Source organism: Oryctolagus cuniculus, chromosome 4 (genome assembly GCF_051225735.1).
Source record: "Oryctolagus cuniculus isolate XC-2025 breed Fujian yellow rabbit chromosome 4, ASM5122573v1, whole genome shotgun sequence".
NCBI classification, from domain to species: Eukaryota; Metazoa; Chordata; class Mammalia; order Lagomorpha; family Leporidae; genus Oryctolagus; species Oryctolagus cuniculus.
This window is the reverse complement of record NC_142870.1, coordinates 56,097,864-56,121,165: the sequence shown is the minus strand read 5'-3', so window position 1 is coordinate 56,121,165 and position 23,302 is coordinate 56,097,864. Positions and strand designations below refer to the sequence as shown.

Here is a 23,302-nt window from a genome sequence, read left to right as displayed (position 1 = left end):
CAGGGGCTAGGAGCTTCTTCTGGGTCTCCCACGCAGGTGCAGGGGCCCAAACACTTAGGCCATCTTCCAGTGCTTTTCCAGGCCATAGCAGAGTTGGATTGGAATCGGAGCAGCTTGGACTAGAACCAGCACCCATATGGGATGCTGGTGCCACAAGCAGGGGCTTAACCTACTGTGCCACAGTGCCAATATTTTTTTTAATTGGATTGGATTGGATTTTTTAATTATTGAGGTTTTTGAGTTCTTTTTACAGTCTAGGTATTAATTCTTTGTCAGATGAATGGCTTGAAAATATTTTCTCTTTTCTGTTGTCTCTTCACTCTGTTGATCATTTCTTTTTTGCTGTACAGAAGCTTGTAGGTTTGATGTATTTTTGTTTTGATGTTTGTGCTATTGGGATTTTTATTAAGAAATCATTGTTTTTCACTGATGTCTTGAAGTGTTTCACCTGTGTTTTCTTCTGGTGGTTTCCTAATTTGAGAGGTGTTACAGTTAGATCTTTGATCCATTTTGAGTTGATTGTTGTTAAGGGTGAGAGATAGGGGCCTCATTTATTAAAGAGGCTGTCCTTTCTTCCATTGTGTGTTTTGGTGCCACTTCTGGTTTATCTATTGGAAAAAAATCACCCCTTTACCACAGAATGGCAGTAGTGTGTTTGCACATAAATGAATTTGTGGACCTCTGCCATCTGTTTTTATTATGAACTTTGTGATATATTCCAGTAGACTGTCATTTCCAAAGAAGTGTGACTTGTTTCTAATTTGTTCACTACACTGTCCTCACTGTTTAGCTCAGTACCAGCCACATGATAGACATTCTTTGCTGATTGTGTGAGAGTGTTCATGAAAGAAATATACACAGGAAGTCTAAAAATTGTTGGTCAGGGGCTGGCGCTGTGGCGTAGTGGATTAAGCCACCGCCTGCAGTGCTGGCATCCCATATGGGTGCCAATTCAAGTCTTGGCTGCTCCACTTCCCATCCAGCTCTCTTCTATGGCCTGGGAAAGCAGCAGAAGATGGCCCAAGTACTTGGGCCCCTACATCCATGTGGGAGAACCAGAAGAAGCTCCTGGTTCCTGGCTTCAGATTGGCGCAGCTCCGGCCGTTGCAGGCAGTTGGGGAGTGAACCAGCCGATGGAAGACCTCTCTCTCTCTCCGCCTTTCCTGCTCTCTCTGTGTAACTCTGACTTTCAAATAAATAAATAAATCTTTAAAAAAAAAATTGGTCAGTGAAGAATTCAGCTGTTCTTAGTTGCACATTATGCTTATATATGAAGTAGAACTAAAAGTGTGTTTGTAGATTTAACCTGCCCTGTATTTCCCCACCATTAGAATTTATGTAATGAGATGCTTTTGCCACTTTATTTTTATTTTTTAAAAAGATTATTTATTTGAGAGGTAGAGTTACAGACAGAGAGGGAGAGACATAGAGAAAGGTCTTTCATCTTTGGGGTCATTCCCCAAATAGCCACAACTGCCGGAGCTGAGCTGATCCAAAGCCAGGAAGCTCTTCTGAATCTTTCATATTGGTGCAGGGGCTCAATCAAATGGGCCATCTTCCACTGCTTTCCCAGGTAATGACGGAGAGCTAGATTGGAAGAGGAGTAGCTGGGACACGAACTGGCACCCAGATAGGATGCTGGCGATGTTGGCGGAGGCTTAGCCTACTACACCACAGCGCTGGCCCACTTCTGCCATTTTATTTGAGGTCTTTGGCTAGGGAATTTCATTTAGTTCTTAGATACAGATTTACCTCTGTTTTCTTGTCATTATACATATATTGTTTGCTGGAGACATTTTATGAGAATCTGCTGCTTTTCAGACAGAAAGTAATTATTTTTGACCACTACATATTTAGGTTTGTGGATTCTATAAAATATGTCATTCTAAATCTAACAAGAAGTTAAAATCAGGGATGTATGTAAAAGGATCTATTATAGTAAATTGTTTCTCAGTTAGATATTAAATGATAATTTTTTACCATTTTTTTGGTTTTTGTAGAAATTGTCACAGAAGGAAAAAGGAGAAAATCTTCATCTTCTGATTTACATGAGGTATGCATTAGTTTTTCTTTTAAACTGTTTTTATTTTGGAGTTACTGGTATTTTGCAATTTATCTTTTAAATAAAATTTTAAGGAAAGTGCTCTTGAATTTAATCAGTTTTGGGGGGGATATTGTTATAATCTGATTAACTAAATGAAGTTTAATCAGGAAACTGTTTCTTGGACCAATCTTCTTCAAGTCATTTTATGATGACAAGTATACTTTCTAGGCCTCAGTTTTGATTTTATATAAAATGTTAACAATATTTCTGTGATAATTTAATATGGTAGAGCTACTCATGTTTATTTATTAGTATTACTATAGATGTAGAAGAGGTATACTCAAAGTATGTTCTGAAAATCACTGGAATGTGTCATGTAAAAACTTTTTCTCATGTATTTCTTCCATATAAAGCAAGCTTAGCAAATCAAGCAAAATGAAATTTCTACTTATATAGGAAGTCTTTTTTAAAAATTTAACCATGTATGGACAGATGTATTTTTTTCTGTAGAATTTTGTTATGTAAATGCTGTAACATCCTGATTTACATTATAATTATTTATTAGGCACTTTTATCACTTTCCGAGTTATGCACAGAGACCTTTAGTTTGAAACATTTAAAAAATATTTATTTATTTGAAAGGCAGAGTTACAGAGAGGCAGAGGCAGAGAGAGAGAGGTTTTCCATCAACTGGTTCACTCTCCAAATGACTGCAATGGCCAGAGCTGAGCTGATCCAAAGCCAAGAGCCAAGAGTTTCTTCTGGGTCTCTCATGAGGGTACAGGGGCCCAAGGACTTGGGCCACCTTCTGCTGCTTTCCCAGGCCACAGCAGAGAGTTGAATCGGAAGTGGAGCAGCCGGGACTTGAACTGGCACCCATATGGGATGCACTGCAGGTGGTGGCTTTAACCACTATGCCACAGCGCCAGCCCCGAAACGTTTTTATGTTGTGTAGTTGTAGCATTTAGCAAAGAGGGAGAAGAAATCCTAAAGAATGGTGGTGAGAAGGAATCAAGAATGCCTTAGAAGTCTGTTTAGAGTGTGGCTTTAGTGACTTTCTTCCTTGGCTTACTTAGGATTTTCAGTGTGTAGTGTCTCCATTTAAAATTCTTGTTATAGCTTCAATGGAATGAATAATGGAGGCTAAAGGGAAAGTCTTACATTAGTTTTCTGTTGTTAAACAGTGTACTGGAAAGTGGGTAATTTATAAGGAAAAGAGGTTTCTTTTGGCACAGTTTGGAGGCTGGGAAGGTGATGGCATCTGGTAAGGCTCTTACGTAGATTCACTTCATGTCAGAAAGTGGAAGAGCAAGCAGGCAAGTGTAGAAGAGAAGCTTGTGTAAGGAGAGCAGAGATAAGTGGTAAAGCCTGGAATTATAATCTAACAAACCCAGGGTTATAAATAACAGGGATAGGGTGAGATGGACCCAAAAATCATAAATTAATAACCCAAAGAAATTTGGGGAGAGAGGACACCTCAGGAAAAAAAACTGGGTGATGTTATATGGATGATTAGCTCCTACAAAATTCATGTGGAAATTTGACTGCCAATACAAAGGTGTTGAGAAATAAAATTAGTAAGGCAGTTTAGAATATGTGGGTTGAAGAGTAAAATTAGAAATATGATAAGGATGATTTATAATAAGGGAGATAGGAACAACCTCAGCCAGGGTCCCCATTCCCCAAGAATATCTGGGAGTAGTTGTTGCCAGATTCCTTTTATTTTTTTTTGACAGGCAGAGTGGACAGTGAGAGAGAGAGACAGAGAGAAAGGTCTTCCTTTGCCGTTGGTTCACCCTCCAATGGCCGCCGCGGCCAGCGCGCTGCGGCCGGCGCACCGCGCTGATCCGATGGCAGGAGCCAGGAGCCAGGTGCTTTTCCTGGTCTCCCATGGGGTGCAGGGCCCAAGCACCTGGGCCATCCTCCACTGCACTCCCTGGCCACAGCAGAGAGCTGGCCTGGAAGAGGGGCAACCGGGACAGAATCCGGCGCCCCGACCGGGACTGGAACCCGGTGTGCCGGCGCCGCAAGGCAGAGGATTAGCCTAGTGAGCCGCGGCGCCGGCCGCCAGATTCCTTTCATCCACATCACAGTATCCAAAATATTACTGACTTGAATTTCAACTTGTCTGAAATCATTGTTATACACAGAACAGAACACACTGAAGTGGTTATGAAGGATCATACATGTGCCTCCCTCTGAGGCAAGAAAATTGTCTAAGGCCATTCTATTATCCATTAGAGATTCCTTTAGATAAAATACTGAGGGCTGTGCCATTAGCTAGCTGTTCAATGACCTAAATTATGTTTTTCCAGGCTCAGTTCTTATTTTGCATGACCCACCCGAGGAATAGCAAGAGCTCAGGCATTTAGAGCACAATACACAAAATGAGCCCATGTGCTTCTTTTTTTTTTTTAATTTTTTTTTTTTGACAGGCAGAGTGGACAGTGAGAGAGAGACAGAGAGAAAGGTTTTCCTTTTCTGTTGGTTCATCCTCCAATGGCCGCTATGGTGGTGCACTACGGCCGGTGTGCTGCGGCCAGCGCACCATGCTGATCCGCAGCCAGGAGCCATGTGCTTCTCCTGGTCTCCCATGCAGGTGCAGGGCCCAAGGACTTCAGCCATCCTCCACTGCACTCCCAGGCCACAGCAGAGAGCTGGACTGGAAGAGTGGCGACCGGGACAGAATCTGGCGCCCTGACTGGGACTAGAAGTCGGTGTGCTGGCGCTGCAGGCGGAGGATTAGCCTATTGAGCCGCGGCGCTGGCCCCATGCACTTCTTTTAATCCTGAGAAAAAGGGGCTGAGGATGGAGATTAGAAAATTAGGAATTATGGTTACTCCTGGGTTGAGAGCTAGCACAGTACATTCCCTATAGGTGATACATTTACTCAGATACTTGGCGGATATTAAGACATGAGAGTTTGAGAGTATGTAGAGATTGTTATTCTATAAGCAAACATGTAGCCATCAGGAACACAGAGAAAGTCACGTGTATTATCTGTAGAGTTTAGTAAGTGCTTAGGAGATCGAATTTAGTTGTCATTAAGAATGAGTCATTTGGGCAGAGTTCCCCTGCCATGTGCAGAGTTTCTTATGGCTAGTCGGTATTTCCATGAGTGTGAATCTTGGACAAGAGTTTTGTTAAGGGGCTGGCGCTATGGCGTAGCAGGTAAAGCCCCCGCCAGCAGTGCCAGCATCCCTTATGGGCGCTGTTTTGAGTTCCGGCTGCTCCACTTTCTATTTTTTTTTTTTATTTTATTTTATTTTTTATTTTATTTTATTTTTTTTATTTTTATTTTTGACAGGCAGAGTGGACAGTGAGAGAGAGAGACAGAGAGAAAGGTCTTCCTTTGCCGTTGGTTCACCCTCCAATGGCCGCCGCTGCAGCCGGCGCACCGCGCTGATCCGATGGCAGGAGCCAGGAGCCAGGTGCTTTTCCTGGTCTCCCATGGGGTGCAGGGCCCAAGCACCTGGGCCATCCTCCACTGCACTCCCTGGCCATAGCAGAGAGCTGGCCTGGAAGAGGGGCAACCGGGACAGAATCCGGCGCCCTGACCGGGACTAGAACCCGGTGTGCCGGCGCCGCAAGGTGGAGGATTAGCCTATTGAGCCACGGCGCCGGCCTTGCTCCACTTTCGATCCAGCTCTCTGCTATGTCCTGGGAAAGCAGTAGAGGACGGCCCAAGTCTTTGGGCCCCTGCACCCATGTGGGAGACCCAGAGGAAGCTCCTGGCTCTTGGCTTTGGATTGGTGCAGCTCTGGCTGTTGCAGCCAATTGGGAAGTGAACCAGTGGATGGAAGACCTCTCTCTCTCTCTGCTTCTCCTTCTCTCTCTGTGTAACTCTTTCAAATAAAATAAATAAATCTTTAACAACTACAAAAAAGAATTTTCTTAAAATAGTCCCAAGCAAATAAAGGGCAGCCTGGAATCTGTATGAGTATGAAAGAGGACAAATACAGATAGCTATGTGCCTGCAACAACTTCAAATGCAATATTCTCTGGTGATTTTCTGTTTGCCTCATTCCTTCTACATTAATTAATAGGATTTTTTTCTGTAAGCAAAAGCTGACCCTCTTCTTCCATTTATTTATTTAAATATATCAATATGGAATCATAGATATTTATTTTATTTCAAGGGTTATAATCCACTACTAACATTGCTTTTTTTTTTTTTTAAATTTTATTTATTTATTTGAGAGGTAGAGTTAAAGAGAGTGAGAGGTAGAGACAGAGAGAAAGGTCTTCCATTGGTTGGTTCACTCCCCAAATGGCCACAATGGCTGGAGCTGCACCGATCCAAAGCCAGGATCCAGGTGCTTCTTCCTGGTCTCCCACGTGGGTGCAGGGGCCCAAGCACTTGGGCCATCTTCTACTGCTTTCCCAGGCCATAGCAGAGAGCTGGACAGGAAGTGGAGCAGCCGGGACTAGAACCAGTGCCCATATGGGAAGAAGGCACAACAGGCAGAGGATTAACCTATTGCACCATAGCACTAACCCCCTATTGCTTTTTTTTTAGTCAGAGTACTGTAGCTTTTCAAGGAGATATCATTCAGATTGGCTGCCATTCCCTTTGACATATAGTCTCTTAAAGTCTATTAGGTGTATTTATTTCTGTGTACTCAGCACCTAACCCAGTGCTGGCACCTGACAGGCACTCCAGTGATTTATGAATGACATTGAATTGGAAAGTTGTTCTGGATGATGAAAAGCCAATGAATCAAATCATTACAGAGCCCTTATTCTCTAATGACAGAGCCATTACATTTTTAGGGGGAGGCAGTGAACCAAAATATTTCATATTTCAGCATATTTTTCTCCAGATAAGACCCACATTTTTTTTTCCGAAACTCTCAGAAAATTCTATAATAAGCCACTTCCTGATTAAGAAGCATCCTCCTTCCTCAAATATGCTCCTGTGAAAAACATAATGTTGAAACAAAATGTGTTTTATTCAGGTAATTACTCCCAAAAGCTAGACATCTGGAAGGCAAGAGGTGTGTTTTTCTTTTTAAAGATTTATTTATTTATTTGAAAGTCAGAATTACACAGGGAGAGAAAGAGAGGCAGGGTTGTGGGGAGGGATCTGCCATCTGGAGCTTTGCTGATCTGAAGCCAGGAGCCAGAAGCTTCTTCCGGGTCTTCCACGTGGGTGCAGGGCCCATAGACTTGGGCCATCTTCTGCTGCTTTCCCAGGCCATAGCAGAGAGCTGGATTGGAAGTGGAGCAGCTGGGACTCATACTCATGCCCATATGGGATGCTGGCACTGCAGGCGGTGGCCTTACTCGCCCCAGCGTTGGCCCTGAGTGTGTGTTTTTCAAAGAGAGAAATATTACTTGTTTCTTTTGAGAACCACCAAAGGGCTTCCTCCCTTGTCACTTTGATTGAGTCCAGCAGAAAGGACTTGTGGTGAAAGATCTGCGCTAATCAGATTCATCAAACTGCTGAACCAGCGGGAAGCATCAGAGATCCTGGGTGCTCTGACTATGTGCACTGTTCTAGGATGGATGCTGCTGGGCTGACAGCTGTGGTGGGCTTAAAATATCCAGGTCCCCACTCCCTGCTCCAGACCCAGGCCCTGTGTGTTGACCAGACACACCAGAGGCCTCTGGAAAAGCTCAAACTAGCTGCCTGTCAGGCCTGGCTGAGAAAATGCTGGCACCCCCACAGCTTGGTATGGCTGGGCTGTCCCAGGGTGGTCTGCTCTGCACTCCCAACTCGGGTGCAGTGTCCTTTGGGCCTGCCGCATGTGGCTCATGCACCACACCTGGGATGCCTGGTAAGGGATGCCTTCTCATTAAAACACACTGACAACCAGAATCTGGGAATGGGAGCTCATACCCGAAGCTTTATGGAAAGCAAATCTGAATGGCCAGATGATACACGCAGGCTGTGTCTTTAGAATTGTGTAAGGAAGGCAGAAACGTTCTCTTTTGTGACCCGTGTAAGCCAGGCTGAAGGTATATTGCCTTTTATGACTAGCTTCGGACGTCATGCACCTGTACGGATTCAAGGGGAAGAAACACAGTCCAGACATTGTAGAACTGATAATATCACATTCTAAGAAGAGCAGGTGAAGTGGGAAATATTGGTGTGGCCATCTTTAGAAAATACAGTCTGCCACAGAATTCACTGTAAGCTACTTACAAAGAACGAATGGGTGGGAACAGCCATAAGCACTTGTACCTCCTGAGGAAGCAACTTTTGTTTCCTAACTTGGAGTATGTGGCAGATGATTGCTTTAGAAGTAATAGTGCCTTTTGTAGATGAATAATTATAAAGATGCACTTTTTAAAACAAAATAGCAAGAAATTAATTAAGAAGTTACTAGTCCTAGGAAGATTAAATTTATCCTCCAGAGGTGCTAGTGAAATAAAAGAGTTGAAATACTCTGATTCAATTTTATTTTTATCCTCCTGACTTAGGCTTTCTTATCATAGAAGTAATTCAACAGATTGTTACTGGTTGTAGTTTTACAACTTACTATGTGTAACCTTTGTAGGCTGAATTTGAAGTTTATTCATCACTTATGAGTTTATGTGAAAGATTATTTAATTTAATTTAATTTAATTTAATTTATTTTTTTTTTTACAGGCAGAATGGACAGTGAGAAAGAGAGACAGAGAGAAAGGTCTTCCTTTTGTCATTGGTTCACCCTCCAATGGCTGCCGTGGCCAGTGCGCTGCAGCCGGCGCACCACACTGATTCGAAGGCAGGAGCCAGGTGCTTATCCTGGTCTCCCATGGGGTGCAGGGCCCAAGCACCTGGGCCATCCTCCACTGTACTCCCTGGCCACAGCAGAGAGCTGGCCTGGAAGAGGGGCAACCGGGACAGAATCTGGTGCCCCAACCCGGACTAGAACCGGTGTGCCGGCGCCACTAGGTGGAGGATTAGCCTATTGAGCCGTGGCACTGGCCAGATTATTTAAATTTTTAACAGATGATTTCAAACTTGTGATTGTAGTCCATGCTTGCATTCATTTATTTAATATATCATGAGCCACATGCTTTGGAGATAAAAATATGAAAAAGGCAGAGACTTCTCTTTAAGGAGTTCTATGGTCTGGATAAGAAGTTACACATAGACAAATAACAAGAATATGGTATATGTGTAATGTAACAGACATAATATAAATATATCACTTTCTAATACCTTGATGTAAGGATAAGAGAATAATTTTGACAAGAAAATTTAGTACTTCACACTAAAAATAGGGCATTTTAGGTTGAGGAAGCAAGATACACAGAGATCTAGGAATATAAAATAATATGACATGTTTTAAAAAGGTTGAGTAACTTAACATGGTTGGGTTTAGAGTTTTGAAGTGGGGTGATGTGAAAGAGCACCAATTGTGAAGAGCTTTGTCTATAAATAATGGGTGCCATTGTTTTTTAAGTAGTTTAAGTATTATAACCATAATTAGATTTATGTATCAAAGAACTGTGGAGCTTGCATTTGAAGGATCAGAAGGGGAGGAGACTGAAGGCAAAAGAATATGAATGCTCTTTGCCTTTTGGTGATGTTAAATTCTAATAAATGTACTGCAAATTGAAAATATTGTAAGTAAAAATTGCGTTTAATATGCAATTAAAATCAAAGCTTAGTGAAGCCTATGTTTAATGTGCTCAGAACACTTACTTTACCTCACATTGGGCAAAAATCATCTAACACAAAGACCATTTGTAACTAAAGTTGGGAATATCTCAAGTAACCTATTGAATACAGTACATGGTAGAGTTCAATATTGGTTGCTTACCCTTTTGATGATGTGGCTGATAAAGCCACAGCTTACTGCTGCCCAACCTTACAAGGAAGTATTGTACCACATATTACTGTTCTACTGAAAGATAAAAATCCAAAATTCCAAATTCCACTAAATGTGTGTTGCTTTTTTATCACCCTAAAGTCAAAAATTAATTTGTGGCTGGCGCCATGGCTCACTAGGCTAATCCTCTGCCTGCGGTGCCAGCACACCAGGTTCTAGTCCTGGTTGCCCCTCTTCCAGGCCAGCTCTCTGCTGTGGCCCGGGAGTGCAGTGGAGGATGGCCCAAGTCCTTGGGCCCTGCACCCCATGGGAGACCAGGATAAGCACCTGGCTCCTGGCTTCGGATCAGTGCAGTGCTCCGGCCGCAGTGCGCCGGCCGTGGTGGCCATTGGAGCAAAGGAAGACCTTTCTGTCTCTCTCTCTCACTGTCCACTCTGCCTGTCAAAAAAAAAAAAATTTATTTTGAATCATCCTAAGTTGGGGGCCATCTATAGTTATGAAGCTGCAATTCACTTGTCCACCTTTATACTCAATGAGTTTTTAAAATAAAATTGTATTTTATTGCTTGTGCACTGAGCACTGAATTTAAAACTCTGAAACTGTTAGCAGAATATTAATGCAAGGTAATATAAGGGTTCTGCTAGCTGATTCAGCTCTTGCATGTATTTTTTAATTAAGCTGATTATTATCTCATCCTAGTTTCAGATAAGAAAGATGTTAAATGTAAAACCAGAAGATGCTCATGCTCAATCACCACTGTCCAAATTCAGAAGCACAGAATGCTGGGATCTCCCTTTGCAGGGGGTAAATAAAATTAACTTCTTTTAAGCATATAATTTTATTTGGTGTGTTTAAAATATTTTAATCAAGTTGAATTTCTATTTTCCTGGATGTCCTTTTTTATTTTCTGCGTGATTTAATTGCAGATTTTAAATTAGTTTATCTCTGAAATATGTTGGAATGATGCTTTGAGGTTAGGACTTCTTTTGATTTCTTCCAAATTCAAATCTCATTGTAAAATAAGTTGTTTTATTAATAATAAAATTTTAAGTTTTGTAGAATCATTTGTTCATTTGCTTTTATTTGTTTTTAATTTTTTTAAAGGCTTACTTGTTTGTTTGAGAGGCAGAGTTACAAACAGAGAGAAGGAAAGGCAGGGAGATAGATCTTCCATCTTCTGGTTCACTACCCAAATGTCCACAATGGCCGGAGCTGGACTGATCTGAAGCCAGGAGCCAGCAGCTTCTTCCTGGTCTCCCACATGGGTGCAGGGATCCAAGCACTTGGGCCATCTTCCACTGATTTCCCAGACCATCAACAGGGAGCTACATTGGAAGTAGAGTAGCTGGGACTTCAACCAGCACTCATATGGGATGCTGGTGCCATAGGCTTAACCTACTGCACCACAGCACCAGCCCCCTGTCTTTAAATTTGAGAGAGTACCTCTTCAAAGGTGATATAGTTGTGTATCAATAGATATTCTGATTATAAATCTGGGCTTTAATTTTATCACTGGTAAGCATTATTATAGGGCTCTGGTTGATAAGGCTTAGTATAGCAATTTTTTTTTTTTAAATAACATAGGACTTTATTAGTTTGTCATCTGAAACAGCTCATGGTCAATTGTTTAAAAACAGAAATTTTCTCAGATTTCCCAATTTATACACTTTTGGCTATATTAGTCTGCTAGGGCTATCATATCAAAACACTACACAATGGGTGGCTTAAAGACAAAATTATTTTTTCACAGTTCTGGAATCTGGAAGCCCAATATAAAGGTGTTGGCAGTGTGCAGATATAAATTTTCAAGTTCTTTGAGTAAATACCAAGGAATGTGATTGCCAGATCATATAGTAACAGTATATTTAGTTTTGTGAGAAGCTGTCAAACTCTTCCAATATTGTAGCATTTTGCATTTCAACCAGCAGTGAATAATTCCTGCTGTTCTATATTTTTGGTAGCATTTGGTAGTGTTAGTGTTTTGGATTTTGCCCATTCTTTTTAACTTTTAATTCTCTGATAATATATGAAGTGAAACATTTTTGCCTTAGTATATCTGCCATATGATGTGAAGCATCTATTTGCCATCTGTATATCTTATTTGGTGAGATAATCTGTTAAAGTCATTAGCCCATTTTTTTTTTTAGGAGAAAATAATCATAGATTATTAATCTGCCTAGAGAAAAATCACAGTTTGGGATCTTACACAAACTTTGAAACTCAAAAAAGGGCTAGATATTTGAAGCTTATATACCCTTCTTTATAGGGGAGGGTGAGATGTGACAATTCTCAGAATTAATAAGAGATTACTAGAGACAGAAATCAGCTTGTAAAATGATTTCAGTGAACCTAAGGTAGAGAGATTATCTTTTAACACTCTTTCCACTTTTTTCTTAAAAGAGTAGCTTTTACTAATTTTCATACAAATGAGACAACCAAATTACAAATTGTACATGATTTTTAAAAAAAGTTTAAATAGTTTTTAGTATAGTTCAATATAGTTCGTAGATACAATTCTTTTTTTTTTTTTTTTTTTTTTTAATTTTTTTGACAGGCAGAGTGGACAGTTAGAGAGAGAGAGACAGAGAGAGAAAGGTCTTCCTTTGCCGTTGGTTCACCCTCCAATGGCCGCCGCTGCAGCCGGCGCACCGCGCTGATCCGATGGCAGGAGCCAGGATCCAGGTGCTTTTCCTGGTCTCCCATGGGGTGCAGGGCCCAAGCACCTGGGCCATCCTCCACTGCACTCCCTGGCCATAGCAGAGAGCTGGCCTGGAAGAGGGGCAACCGGGACAGAATCCGGCACCCCGACCGGGACTAGAACCCGGTGTGCTGGCGCCGCAAGGTGGAGGATTAGCCTATTGAGCCACGGCGCCGGCTCAGATACAATTCTTAGAATATAATGATATTCACTCTTTCTCCCTCTCTTCTTCTCTTTCTCTCCCACCTTCCCTCACTCTCCCTTTCTTTCTTTTTTAGTTTTTGATATAACAAATTTTATTTTATTATTTTTAAGTTTTATTTAAGGTCTACAAATCTCATGTATTTCCTATATACAGATTTAGGAACATAGTGATACTTTCTACCCTACTCTCCTCCCTTGCCTATTCCCATTCTTATTTTTTACAAAGATTTATTTTCAGTTAACTTTATACTCATAAGATTAACGCTATACTAAATAAAGAGTTCAACAAATGCCATGAAGGCAAAAAAAAAAAAAAAACAAAAAACACTGTTACTCAACAGTTGAGACAAAGACTGTTCAAAATCATTGTATCTCAGAGTGTCAATTTCACTCCTATAGATAGCTTTTTTGGTACTCTCTTAGTAACTACAGATCAGGAAGAACATATGGTATTTGTTTTTTTGGGACTGGATTATTTCACTAAGTATAATGATTTCTAGTTGTATCCATTTTGTTGTAAAAGACAGGATTTCATTCTTTTTTACACCTGAGTAGTATTCTGTGCTATGTATTTACCATAATTCATTTATCCAGTCATCAGTTGATAGACATCTGAGTGGTTTGGTATCTTAGCTATTATAAATTGAGCTGCAGTAAACATGGGGCTACACATAACTCCTATATACTGATTTCATTTCATTTGAAATGAACTGGATGGTTGGGTCATATGGTATGTCTATTTTCAGCTCCAAAAGCTGTTTTTAATAAATATATATGATGTGTCTTGATAGGGATTCTTTGAGTTTATCCTGTATCAGGTTAAGTGAGTTCTTTGAATCTGTAAGGTAATGTCTTTGATCAAACTTGGAAAGCTGTCAGCCATTAAAAATTTTTTTTTTTTTTTTTTTTTTTTGACAGGCAGAGTGGACAGTGAGAGAGAGAGACAGAGAGAAAGGTCTTCCTTTGCAGTTGGTTCACCCTCTAATGGCCGCCGCGGCCAGCGCGCTGCGGCCGGCGCACCGTGCTGATCTGATGGCAGGAGCCAGGAGCCAGGTGCTTTTCCTGGTCTCCCATGGGGTGCAGGGCCCAAGCACCTGGGCCATCCTCCACTGCACTCCCTGGCCACAGCAGAGAGCTGGCCTGGAAGAGGGGCAACCGGGACAGAATCCGGCGCCCCAACCGGGACTAGAACCCCGTGTGCCGGTGCCGCTAGGCGGAGTATTAGCCTAGTGAGCCGTGGTGCCGGCCTAAAAATTTTTTTTTCTGCACATGTTCATTTTTCTCTCCTAGGATTTAAATGACATGAATATTAGAAATTTTATATTTTCTCAGATGTCTGTAAGTCTTTATTCATTTAAATTTTTAAAAATGTTTTCTGTGTATTCAGGTTGTGTAAGTTCTATTGGTTCATCTTCAAATTCACTGACTCTGTTTTTTAAAATCTGTATCTTAATCTTTAGTCCATTTAGTGAATTAGTGGTTATCTTTTATCTCCATTTTCACTAATGGTTATTTTTTATTTCTATCTTATTCTTCCCCCATTTAGCATATCAGTAGTTATCTTCCCTTTTAGTTTTAAAATTTCCATTTGGTTTTCTCTAATCATTTTTTTTCTCCACTGAGGCTTTCCCTATTTCCATTTCTTTGAAGAGAGTGCATCCTCCCTTTTCAGAGGATAGTTGTAATAGCTGCTTTAAAGTTTTTTTTTTTTCCTGATGGTTCTAATCTATCATCTTGCACTTAGCTTCTTTTGATTGTTTATGTGAGTTGTTGAGATTGTCTTGTTCCTTTGTATGTCAATATTTTTTGGATTGTCCTGGATATTGTGATTGAGTTGTGAGTCTCTGGTTATTTATTTATTTGAAAGGCAGAGCTAGAGAGAGAGAGAGGTTCCATCTGATGGTTCACTTTCTAAATGGCCGCAACAGTTGGAACTGGGCCGATCTGAAGCCAGGGACTTCTTCTGGGTCTCCCAAGTGGATGCAGGAACCCAAACACTTGGGCCAAGCTCTGCTGCTTTCCCAGGCTCTTTACCAGAGAGCTGGATCGGAAAGTGGAGCAGCAGAGACTTGAACCAGTACTCATAAGGGATGCCTGAGCTGCAGGCGGCAGCTTTACCTGTTAGGCCACAGTGCCAGCCCCTCCAATGTTATTCTTTTTTTTTTTTTTTAAAGATTTATTTATGTGAAAGAGTTACACAGAGATGTGGGGAGCAAACCGGACTAGACTGAGTTACTGGAATTAAGACTTATTCTATGCATCTGCTCTCCCACAATATGGCGCTGGGAGAGAAGTAAACAGCTTCCGCACAGCTGCCTCCAGTTCAGCTAATAAACTGTAGGACTTGCTCCTGATTGGAGGAGAGCAGCATACTCGGCATGTGGGCAGCCGAATTAGGATTGGCGGAGGAAGACTATAAAGGAGGAGAGAGACGGCATGCACCAGGAACATCTAAGGGGAACATCTAGCTGAAGGAACACCTGTGCAGCCCCCGAGAGAGCCGGCCGGCGGTGTGCCGCTCCCCCGCGGAAGTTGGGAATGTGGCCAGGGGGAACTGCCCTTCCACGGAGGTGGAAGGGATAGTAGCCAACCCGGGAAGAACCAGCAGCAAACCCGGGGAGGGCCGAGCAGACGAAAGAACAGCGCAGGGCCCTGTGTCGTTCTTCCACGAAGAGGGGGAGCGACATAATGGTGCCGTGACTTGGATATGAAGCCTAGGCAGGACTTAGTGTCGTTCCTCCACGAAGAGGGGGAGCGACACAGAGAGAGAAGGAGAGGCAGAGAGAGAGAGAGAGAGAGAGAAAGAGAGAGAAAGGTCTTCCATCTGCTGTTTCACTCCCCAATTGGCCACAATGGCCGAAGCTGTGCCGATCTGAAGCCAGGAGCCGGGAATTTCTTCCAGGTTTCCCATGTGGGTACAGGGGCCTAAGCAGTTGGGCCATCTTCTGCTGCTTTCCCAGGCCGTAGTGGAGAGCTGGATTGGAAGTGGGGCAGCCGAGACAACTGGCACCCATATGGGATGCCAGCATTGCAGGCAGTGGCTCTACCCGCTATGCCACAGCACTGGCCCTCCAATGTTATTCTTTTTTTTTTTCTTAAATTTATTTGGCAGGTAGAGTTATAGACAGTGAGAGAGAAAGACAGAGAGAAAGGTCTTCTTTCCGTTGTTTCACTCCCCAAATGGACACTCTGGCTGGCGCTGTGCCAATCCGAAGCCAGGAGCCAGGTGCTTCCTCCTGCTCTCCCATGCGGGTGCAGGGGCCCAAGCACTTGGGCCATCCTTCTCTGCCCTCCCGGGCCGCAGCAGAGAGCTGGACTGGAAGAGGAGCAACTGGGACTAGAACCCGGTGCCCATATAGGATGCAGGCACCGCAGGCGGAGGATTAACCAAGTGAGCCATGGCGCTGGCCCCTCCAATGTTATTCTTAACAAATATTCGTCAGAGCCCTATGATAGTTTCTGTGTTTATTCCATCTAAAATTCTTAGTTGTACTCTATGGAAGAAATATTCCTATTCCTCTCTCATTTTACCTGAAGTGGAACTCTTATTCATTTTTCAAATATGAGTTTTTAAAGAAATATTTGTTTATTTTAAAGGCTGAGTATCAGAGAGAGGGAGGGCAAGGGGGAGAGGGTGAGAGGGAGAGGGAGAGGTTAGAGAGGGAGAGGGTGAGAGGGAGAGGGAGAGGGAGAGGGAGAAATAGAGGGAGAGGGAGAGAGAGAGAGAGAAGAGCAGAAGGGGGGGGAGAGAGAGAGAGAGAGAAAGAGAAAGAGAAAGAGAGAAAGAGAGAGACTGACTGGCTGAAGGCAGCACCCAGGAACTCCAGACTGGTTTCCCATATGGGTGGTAGGGGCCCAAGCACTTAGGTCATCTTCCCCTGCCTTCTCAGGTGCATTAGCAGGATGCTGGATTGTAAGTGGAGCAGCCATGACTTGAAATGGTATTTTGATATAGGATGTCAATGTTGTAACTGATGGTTTGCCCAACTGTGCTATAACAGCAGTCCCCCCACTCCTCCAAAATTTGAGTGTTTGATCTTTGTTATTGATTTACAGGTATACTTATATGATAAGGATATGAATCTGTTGCATGTGTATTATAAATATTTTTCTCCCGTTCTGTAACTTAACTGTTATATTTTATTATGGGATATCTTTTGATGAGCAGAGAAATTTGATCTTAGTAAAGTATATAATTTTTATCTTTTATTGTTAATGCTTTTTTACCAGATATGTTTTTTATTGGAAATGCAGTCATATGCTTTTGTTGTTGTTGTGGCAAAATACACAAAAGATAAAACTTACTATTTTAGCATGAATTTTGGCATTCAGTCCAATCACAGTGTTGTGCAACCATTATGGCTGTCTAGTTATAGGACTTTTTCATACCCTCAAAATAAACCTTTCTTGCACTAGGTACTCACTTCCTATTTTACAATTTCCTTCATCTCACAGCTCCTGGCAACCACTTATATATTTTCTGTCTCTATATATTTTCTTGTTCTGATTGTTTCTAAAAAATAGACTCATTGAACTTGCAACACTTGCATCATGGGTCTGCTGCTGACAAAAGCCCCAGATGGATCAGCCACTGCTGCTCTGTAACTATCCTCATTGCAGGAGCTGTAAGTAGGGTGATGGGATACCTCTGTAGTTGGAAAATAATTCCAATGAACTACTCCTCTTTCATGTTATCGGACACAAAGAGTGCCACACAAGTCCAGCGCAAATGCAGCAACGACAGTATCATTCAATGGGCCAGAGAGTTATCCTTGGTGACTATCCAATTTGGTTATGGAAACTGTTCTCTATCACTTAGCATAGAATCAAAAGGACCATACATAACTGAATAAGGAAAAGAAGCCTGATATTGGGGTTAGTGGGATTTGAGATTCTTTCTCTAGGTGAGGAGGTGAGAGAGTTCACTAAATGAGAGAACCAGAGAAGAAATATTGAATTAAGGGAAAGACTGCTATAAAGGTCATTCAGTTATCTCATTCTGGGTATTCAGAAGACTGTTTCTCATTGCCATTGCTTTTAGTAAAGGACATAAGATTGCTCCTGGTCAGTGATACTATTTTTAGCTCAAAGCATGAAAGAAAAGATGTAAATGCTCTTCTCCTCCAGTGGGGACATGAACTTCACAAACATGGTGTATCACCAAGATGGTGCTGAATTTTTTGGATCAAAGCTCCCTCTCTTGGGGGGCTGTAGCTGTGGCATAGAGGATAAAGCCGCTGCCTGTGGCACCAGCATCCTATATGGGTGCCTGTTTGAATCTGGCTGCTCCATTTCTGATCTAGTTTCCTGCTAGTGTGCCTGGGAAAGCTGCGGAAGAAGACCCACGTATTTGGGTCTTTGCCACCCATGTGGGAGACCCAGAAGAAGCTCCATGCTCCTGGCTTTGTACTGATCCAGTTCCAGCTGTTGCAGCCATTTGGGGAGTGAACCAACAGATGGAGGATCTCTCTCTCCCTCCCTCTGTAACTCTGCTTTTCACACTTGATCTTAGCCAAAAGGCCGAGAAGCGATGTAACTCTGCTTTTCAAATGAATACATATATATATATATATTCAGAGATATATATTCATTATATATTTAATATGTCTTCATATATATTCACATATATATTCTTCATATATATATGAATGTATACATATGTATATATATTTAAAAAAGCTGCCTCTTCCAGCAGCCAATATTGGATGTAAAGTTTTTTTTTTTAAAGATTTATTTATTTGTTTGAAAGTCAGAGTTACACAGAGAAGGGAGGAGAGGCAGACAGAGAGAGAGAGGTCTTCCATCCACTGGCTCACTCCCCAGTTGGCCGCAACAGCCAGAGCTGCGCTGATCCAAAGCCAGGAGCCAGAAGTTTCTTCCGGTTCTTCCACTTGGGTGCAGGGGCCCAAAGACTTGGGCCATCTTCTACTGCTTTCCCAGGCCATAGCAGAGAGCTAGATTGGAAGTAGAGCAGATGGGACTTGAACCAGCACCCATATGGGATGCCAGCACTGGAGGTGCTGCTATGCCATGATGCTGGCCCCAGATGTAAAGTTTGAGATAGAAATAAATCTTTATTGACCTCTGGGAAAAAAATAGACTTATTCAATAAGTAGTAGTGTCTGGAACCTTTTACTGAGCATTTTCATTGTTAAAGCATGTTATAATATGAATTAGTTTTTCATTTCTTTTTATGTTCAATGATTCGATTGTATGAATGTATCATGTTAACTTATATATGCATCTGTTGAGGGACATTGGATTGTTTTCACCCTTTGGTATTACACATGGTGCTACTGTGAAAATTTACATATAAGAATTTGTTTGAACATTTATTTTTCTTTCATTTGGTTATTAGTCGGGATTAGAATTGCTGTATTGAGGAACTACCATACTGTATTCCATAGCACGTACACCATTTTATATTTCTGCCAGTAATGTTTAAATGTTCAACTTGTTTACATCCTTGCCAACACTTTTGATTTTTTTCCCTCTCTTCCTCTTTTATTCTCACTCTTCCTCCTTTCCCATCCTAGGGGGTATGCAATGATATCTTTGTGGTTTTGATTTTCCTTTCCTAATAACTAATGCCATTGAATACCTTTTCACATGCTTCTTGTCATTTGAACACCTTCATTGGAAAAATATCTATTCACATTCTTTGCCCATTTTTAAATTGGGTAGTTTGTTATTATAATAATATTTTATTAAAAAATTTTAACATTGTACTTTTTTTAGTGTGTAATACAGTGTTTTAACATATGTATACAGTGTTTTGATACCTTCTTGTTACTACAAGAAAGGATATTTATGAAGGAAAAGTTTATTTTGCATTATGGTTTTGAAGGTTTCCAATCCAAGATTAGTTGATTGCATTTGTTCAGCATTTGGTGATGTCATTCTTTTTTTTTTATTTTAAAATTTTTCTATTTCTTTGAAAGGCACAATTACAGAGAGAGAGGCAGAATTATAGGGGTGGGGGAGGAAGTGAGAGAGAGAGAGAGAGAGAGAGAGAGAGAAATATCTTCCATCCACTGGTTCGTTCTCCAAATAGCTGCAATGGCCAGGGCTGTACTGTGCTGAAGCCATGATCCTGGGGCTTCTTCTGGGTCTCCCACATGGGTACAGGGGTCCAAACACTTGGGGCATCTTCTGTTGCTTTCCCAGGAACATTAGCAGGGAGCTGGATTGGAAGTAAAGCATCCAGGACGCAAACCGGTGGCTATATAGATGCCTGCTTTGCAGTCAGTGGCTTAACCTTCTACAACATAACGTTGGCTCCAGTGATGATGTTCTTAATGGCAGAGTCCTGAGGTGGTACAGAGCATCACATGATAAGAAAGAGTGTGTCTATGTCTCTCCTTAAAAAGCTACCATGATCTATATTTCACTTTGTGTTTCTATGGGGGTGCAAACTGTTGAAATCTTTACTTAATGTATACTAAACTGATCCTCTGTAAAAAAAAAAAAAAAAAAAAAAAAAAAGAAATTATCAACTCCCAACTTGACTCTCACTGGGATTAAACATGACAATAGGTCTGATCTGATTTCATCATCATTTAAAAAAAAATCATCTATTATTTTTCACTTTATGTTTCTGTGTGGGAGCAAACTGTTGAAATCCTTACTTAATGTATACTAAGCTGATCTTCTGTATATTAAGATAATTGAAAATGAATCTTGATGTGAATGGAAGGGGAGAGGGAGTGGGAAAGGGGAGGGTAGTGGGTGGGAGGGACGGTATGTGGGGGAAGCCATTGTAATCCATAAATCGTACTTTGGAAATTTATATTCATTAAATAAAAGTTAAAAAAAAAAAGAAAGGAATCTTATCTGTTCCAAAAAAAAAAAAAGCTACCATGATCTGATCATAGGCTCCACCCTTCTGCTTAAATCAAATCTAATAACTCCTCAAAGATCCCACCTCTAAACACCATAGTTAAATAATGTTTCCACCCTCTTAGTGCCATTAACATAAGTCTGTGTGTACCAGATACCTAATGCATGAGCCTTTCAGGGGCATGAAACTAACATCAAACACTTTACCAAGGGTAAAGTCATCAAATCAAGTGGGTAGAGGTAGGTATTTGGCATAGTGGTTAAGGGATAAGCTACTGATTAGGATGCCCATGCCCTACATCCTAATGCTTGGGTTTGATTCCAGGCTCTAACTCTTGCCTCCTGCTTCTTGCTAATGTGGACTGTGGGAGGCAGCAATGTTGTCTGCCACTCAAGTAGGAGATGTACTGTTGTGAGCTTTTGGGTAGTGAAGTAGCAGATGGGAACACTCTCTGTCAAATAAATAAATATTGAAGAGAACAAAGCAAAAAACAAAACCAGTCAAGTGGCACTTCCATTTTCCTTATGTTTGAAGACTACCTACTCCTCTCCTCTGGTTCTTCATGCATTATTGTGAACTATAGTCACTCCATTATGCTGTAAAACACTTAAACCTATTATTTCTAAATGTGTTTTATCTGTTGCCCAATATCCCTCTGTTATCCCTCATTTCAGCCTTCTCAACCTCTAGTAATAATTATCCTAAGTTCAGATCAACTATTTTTTTTTTTAAATTCCCATGTAAGAGAGAACCTGTGATATTTGTCTTTGTGTGTCTGACTTATTTTACTTAACATAAAGCTCTAAAGTTCCATCCACTTTTCTGCAAATGATAGGATTTTATTATTTATGACTGAATGTGTGTGTGGTATGTTATCACATTTTCATTACCCATTCATCTATTGTTGGACACCTAGGTTGATTCCATATCTTAACTATTGTGAATAGGATTGCAATTAACATATGAGTACCAGGTACCTTTCATTTCCTCAGCTATATATGCATGGAAGTGGGATAGGATAGCTGAGTCATAGGGTAAATTTATTTTTAGCTTTTTTTTTTTGAAGAAACTACATAGTGGCTGTACTAATTTGCATTCTCATTAACAGTAAATAAGGTTTCCTGAATCTTTGCCAGCATTTGTTATTTTTTGTCATATTGATAATAACCAATCTAAGTAGAGTGAAATGATACCTCATTATGGCTTTGATTTACATTTCCCATTTGGCTAGTGATATTGAGTGGTTTTCCATATATTTCTTGGCCATTTGTACTCCTCTTTTCAGTGTATATTCAGGGGCTGGCACTGTGGTGCAGTGGGTTAAAGCCCCAGCCTGCAGCTCCAGCATCCCATATGGCTGATGGTTTGAGTCCCGGCTGCTCCATTTCTGATCTAGCTCCCAGCTGAAAGCCTGGGAAAAGCAGTGGAAGATGACCCAGTCCTTGGGTTCCTGTATCTGCGTGGCAGACCTGGAAGAAGCTCCTGGCTCCTGGCTTTGGATCAGCCCAGCTCCAGTTCTTTGTCTCTTTTTATGTTTTACTTTTGTCTCAAAGACTAAATTTTTCTGATATAAGTAAATGTACTAAATGTACAAAAGCATCTTGCTTTTGGCTTCCATTGGCATAGAATCTTTCTCAGTCCTTTCATTTTAAGACTGTATGCATGGGCCAGCGCCACAACTCACTAGGCTAATCCTCTGCTTGTGGTGCTGGCACCCTGGGTTCTAGTCCCAGTTGGGGCGCCAGATTCTGTCCTGGTTGCTCCTCTTCCAGGCCAGCTCTCTGCTGTGGTCCAGAAAGGCAGTGGAGGATGTCCCAAGTGCTTGGGCCCCTGCACCCACATGGGAGACCAGGAGGAAGCACCTGGCTCCTGCCTTCGGATTGGCGCAGCGCCAGCCGTGGCGGCCATTTGGGGGGGTGAACCAATGGAAGGAAGACCTTTTGCTCTCTCTCTCTCTAACTCTGCTGTCAAAAAAAAAAAAAAAAAAAAAAAAAAAAAGACTGTATGCATGTTTGATGGTGAAGTCAGTTACTTATAGGTAACATATCTTTGGTTGTTTTTATTTTTAAATCAATTCAGCCAGTCTATGTCTTTTGATGGAGGATTTTAGTCCATTCATATTCATTTTTTTAATAAATAATTTTGACTTAGTCCTGTCGATTTTTTCTCTATGTTTATTTTAAATATGCTTTGTCCTTTTCTTCTATTGTTGTGTTCATCTTTGTGCTCTAATTTTTTTTTTAAAAGAGATTTAAAATGGCCAGGGATGGGCCTGGCCAAAGCAAGGAGCGTGGAACTCCATCCACTTCTTCCATGTGGGTGGCAGGAGCCCAAGTCCTTGAATCATTTTCTGCTTTCCTGAGTGCATTAGCAGGGAGCTGGATCAGAAGAAGAGCAGTTAGGATTTGAACTGGTGCTATGATATGGGATGCCAGAATGGCAGGTGGTGGCAAAATGGTAGCCCTTTCTTATTAATTTTTAAAAAATGTATTTAGTTCTTTGAAAGGCAGAGAAATGAAGAAATAGAGGGAGAGACAGGGATGGGGAGGGAGATAGAAGAGATATCTTCTATCTGCTAATTCACTCCACAAATGTCTGTTACATCCAGGGCTGAGCCAGGCTGAAGCCAGGAGTCAGGAACTCCATCCTGGTCTTCCACATGGGTGATAGGGGCCCAAATACTTGGCCCTTTATCTGCTGCCTTGCTAGGTGCATTAGCAAGAAGCCAGATTGGAAGTGAAGTAAACAAG

The 23,302-nt window shown here is 41.5% G+C and overlaps 1 protein-coding gene across 45 annotated transcripts in view; it reads left to right on the top strand.

The window, feature by feature from the left end:
- Positions 1–23,302, top strand: part of SENP7 (SUMO specific peptidase 7) — a 197,523-nt gene that overhangs the window by 14,818 nt on the left and 159,403 nt on the right. For 24 of the 45 annotated variants that reach the window (XM_070072017.2, XM_051819124.3, XM_070072012.2 and 21 more), the window contains exon 2: positions 2,001–2,053. In XM_070072017.2, the coding sequence (XP_069928118.2) occupies positions 2,001–2,053 (53 nt within the window). Of the gene's footprint in view, positions 1–2,000; positions 2,054–10,509; positions 10,615–23,302 lie in introns of all 45 variants that reach the window. The other 21 variants (XR_016233075.1, XM_051819121.3, XM_051819113.3 and 18 more) reach the window with 2 other exon arrangements.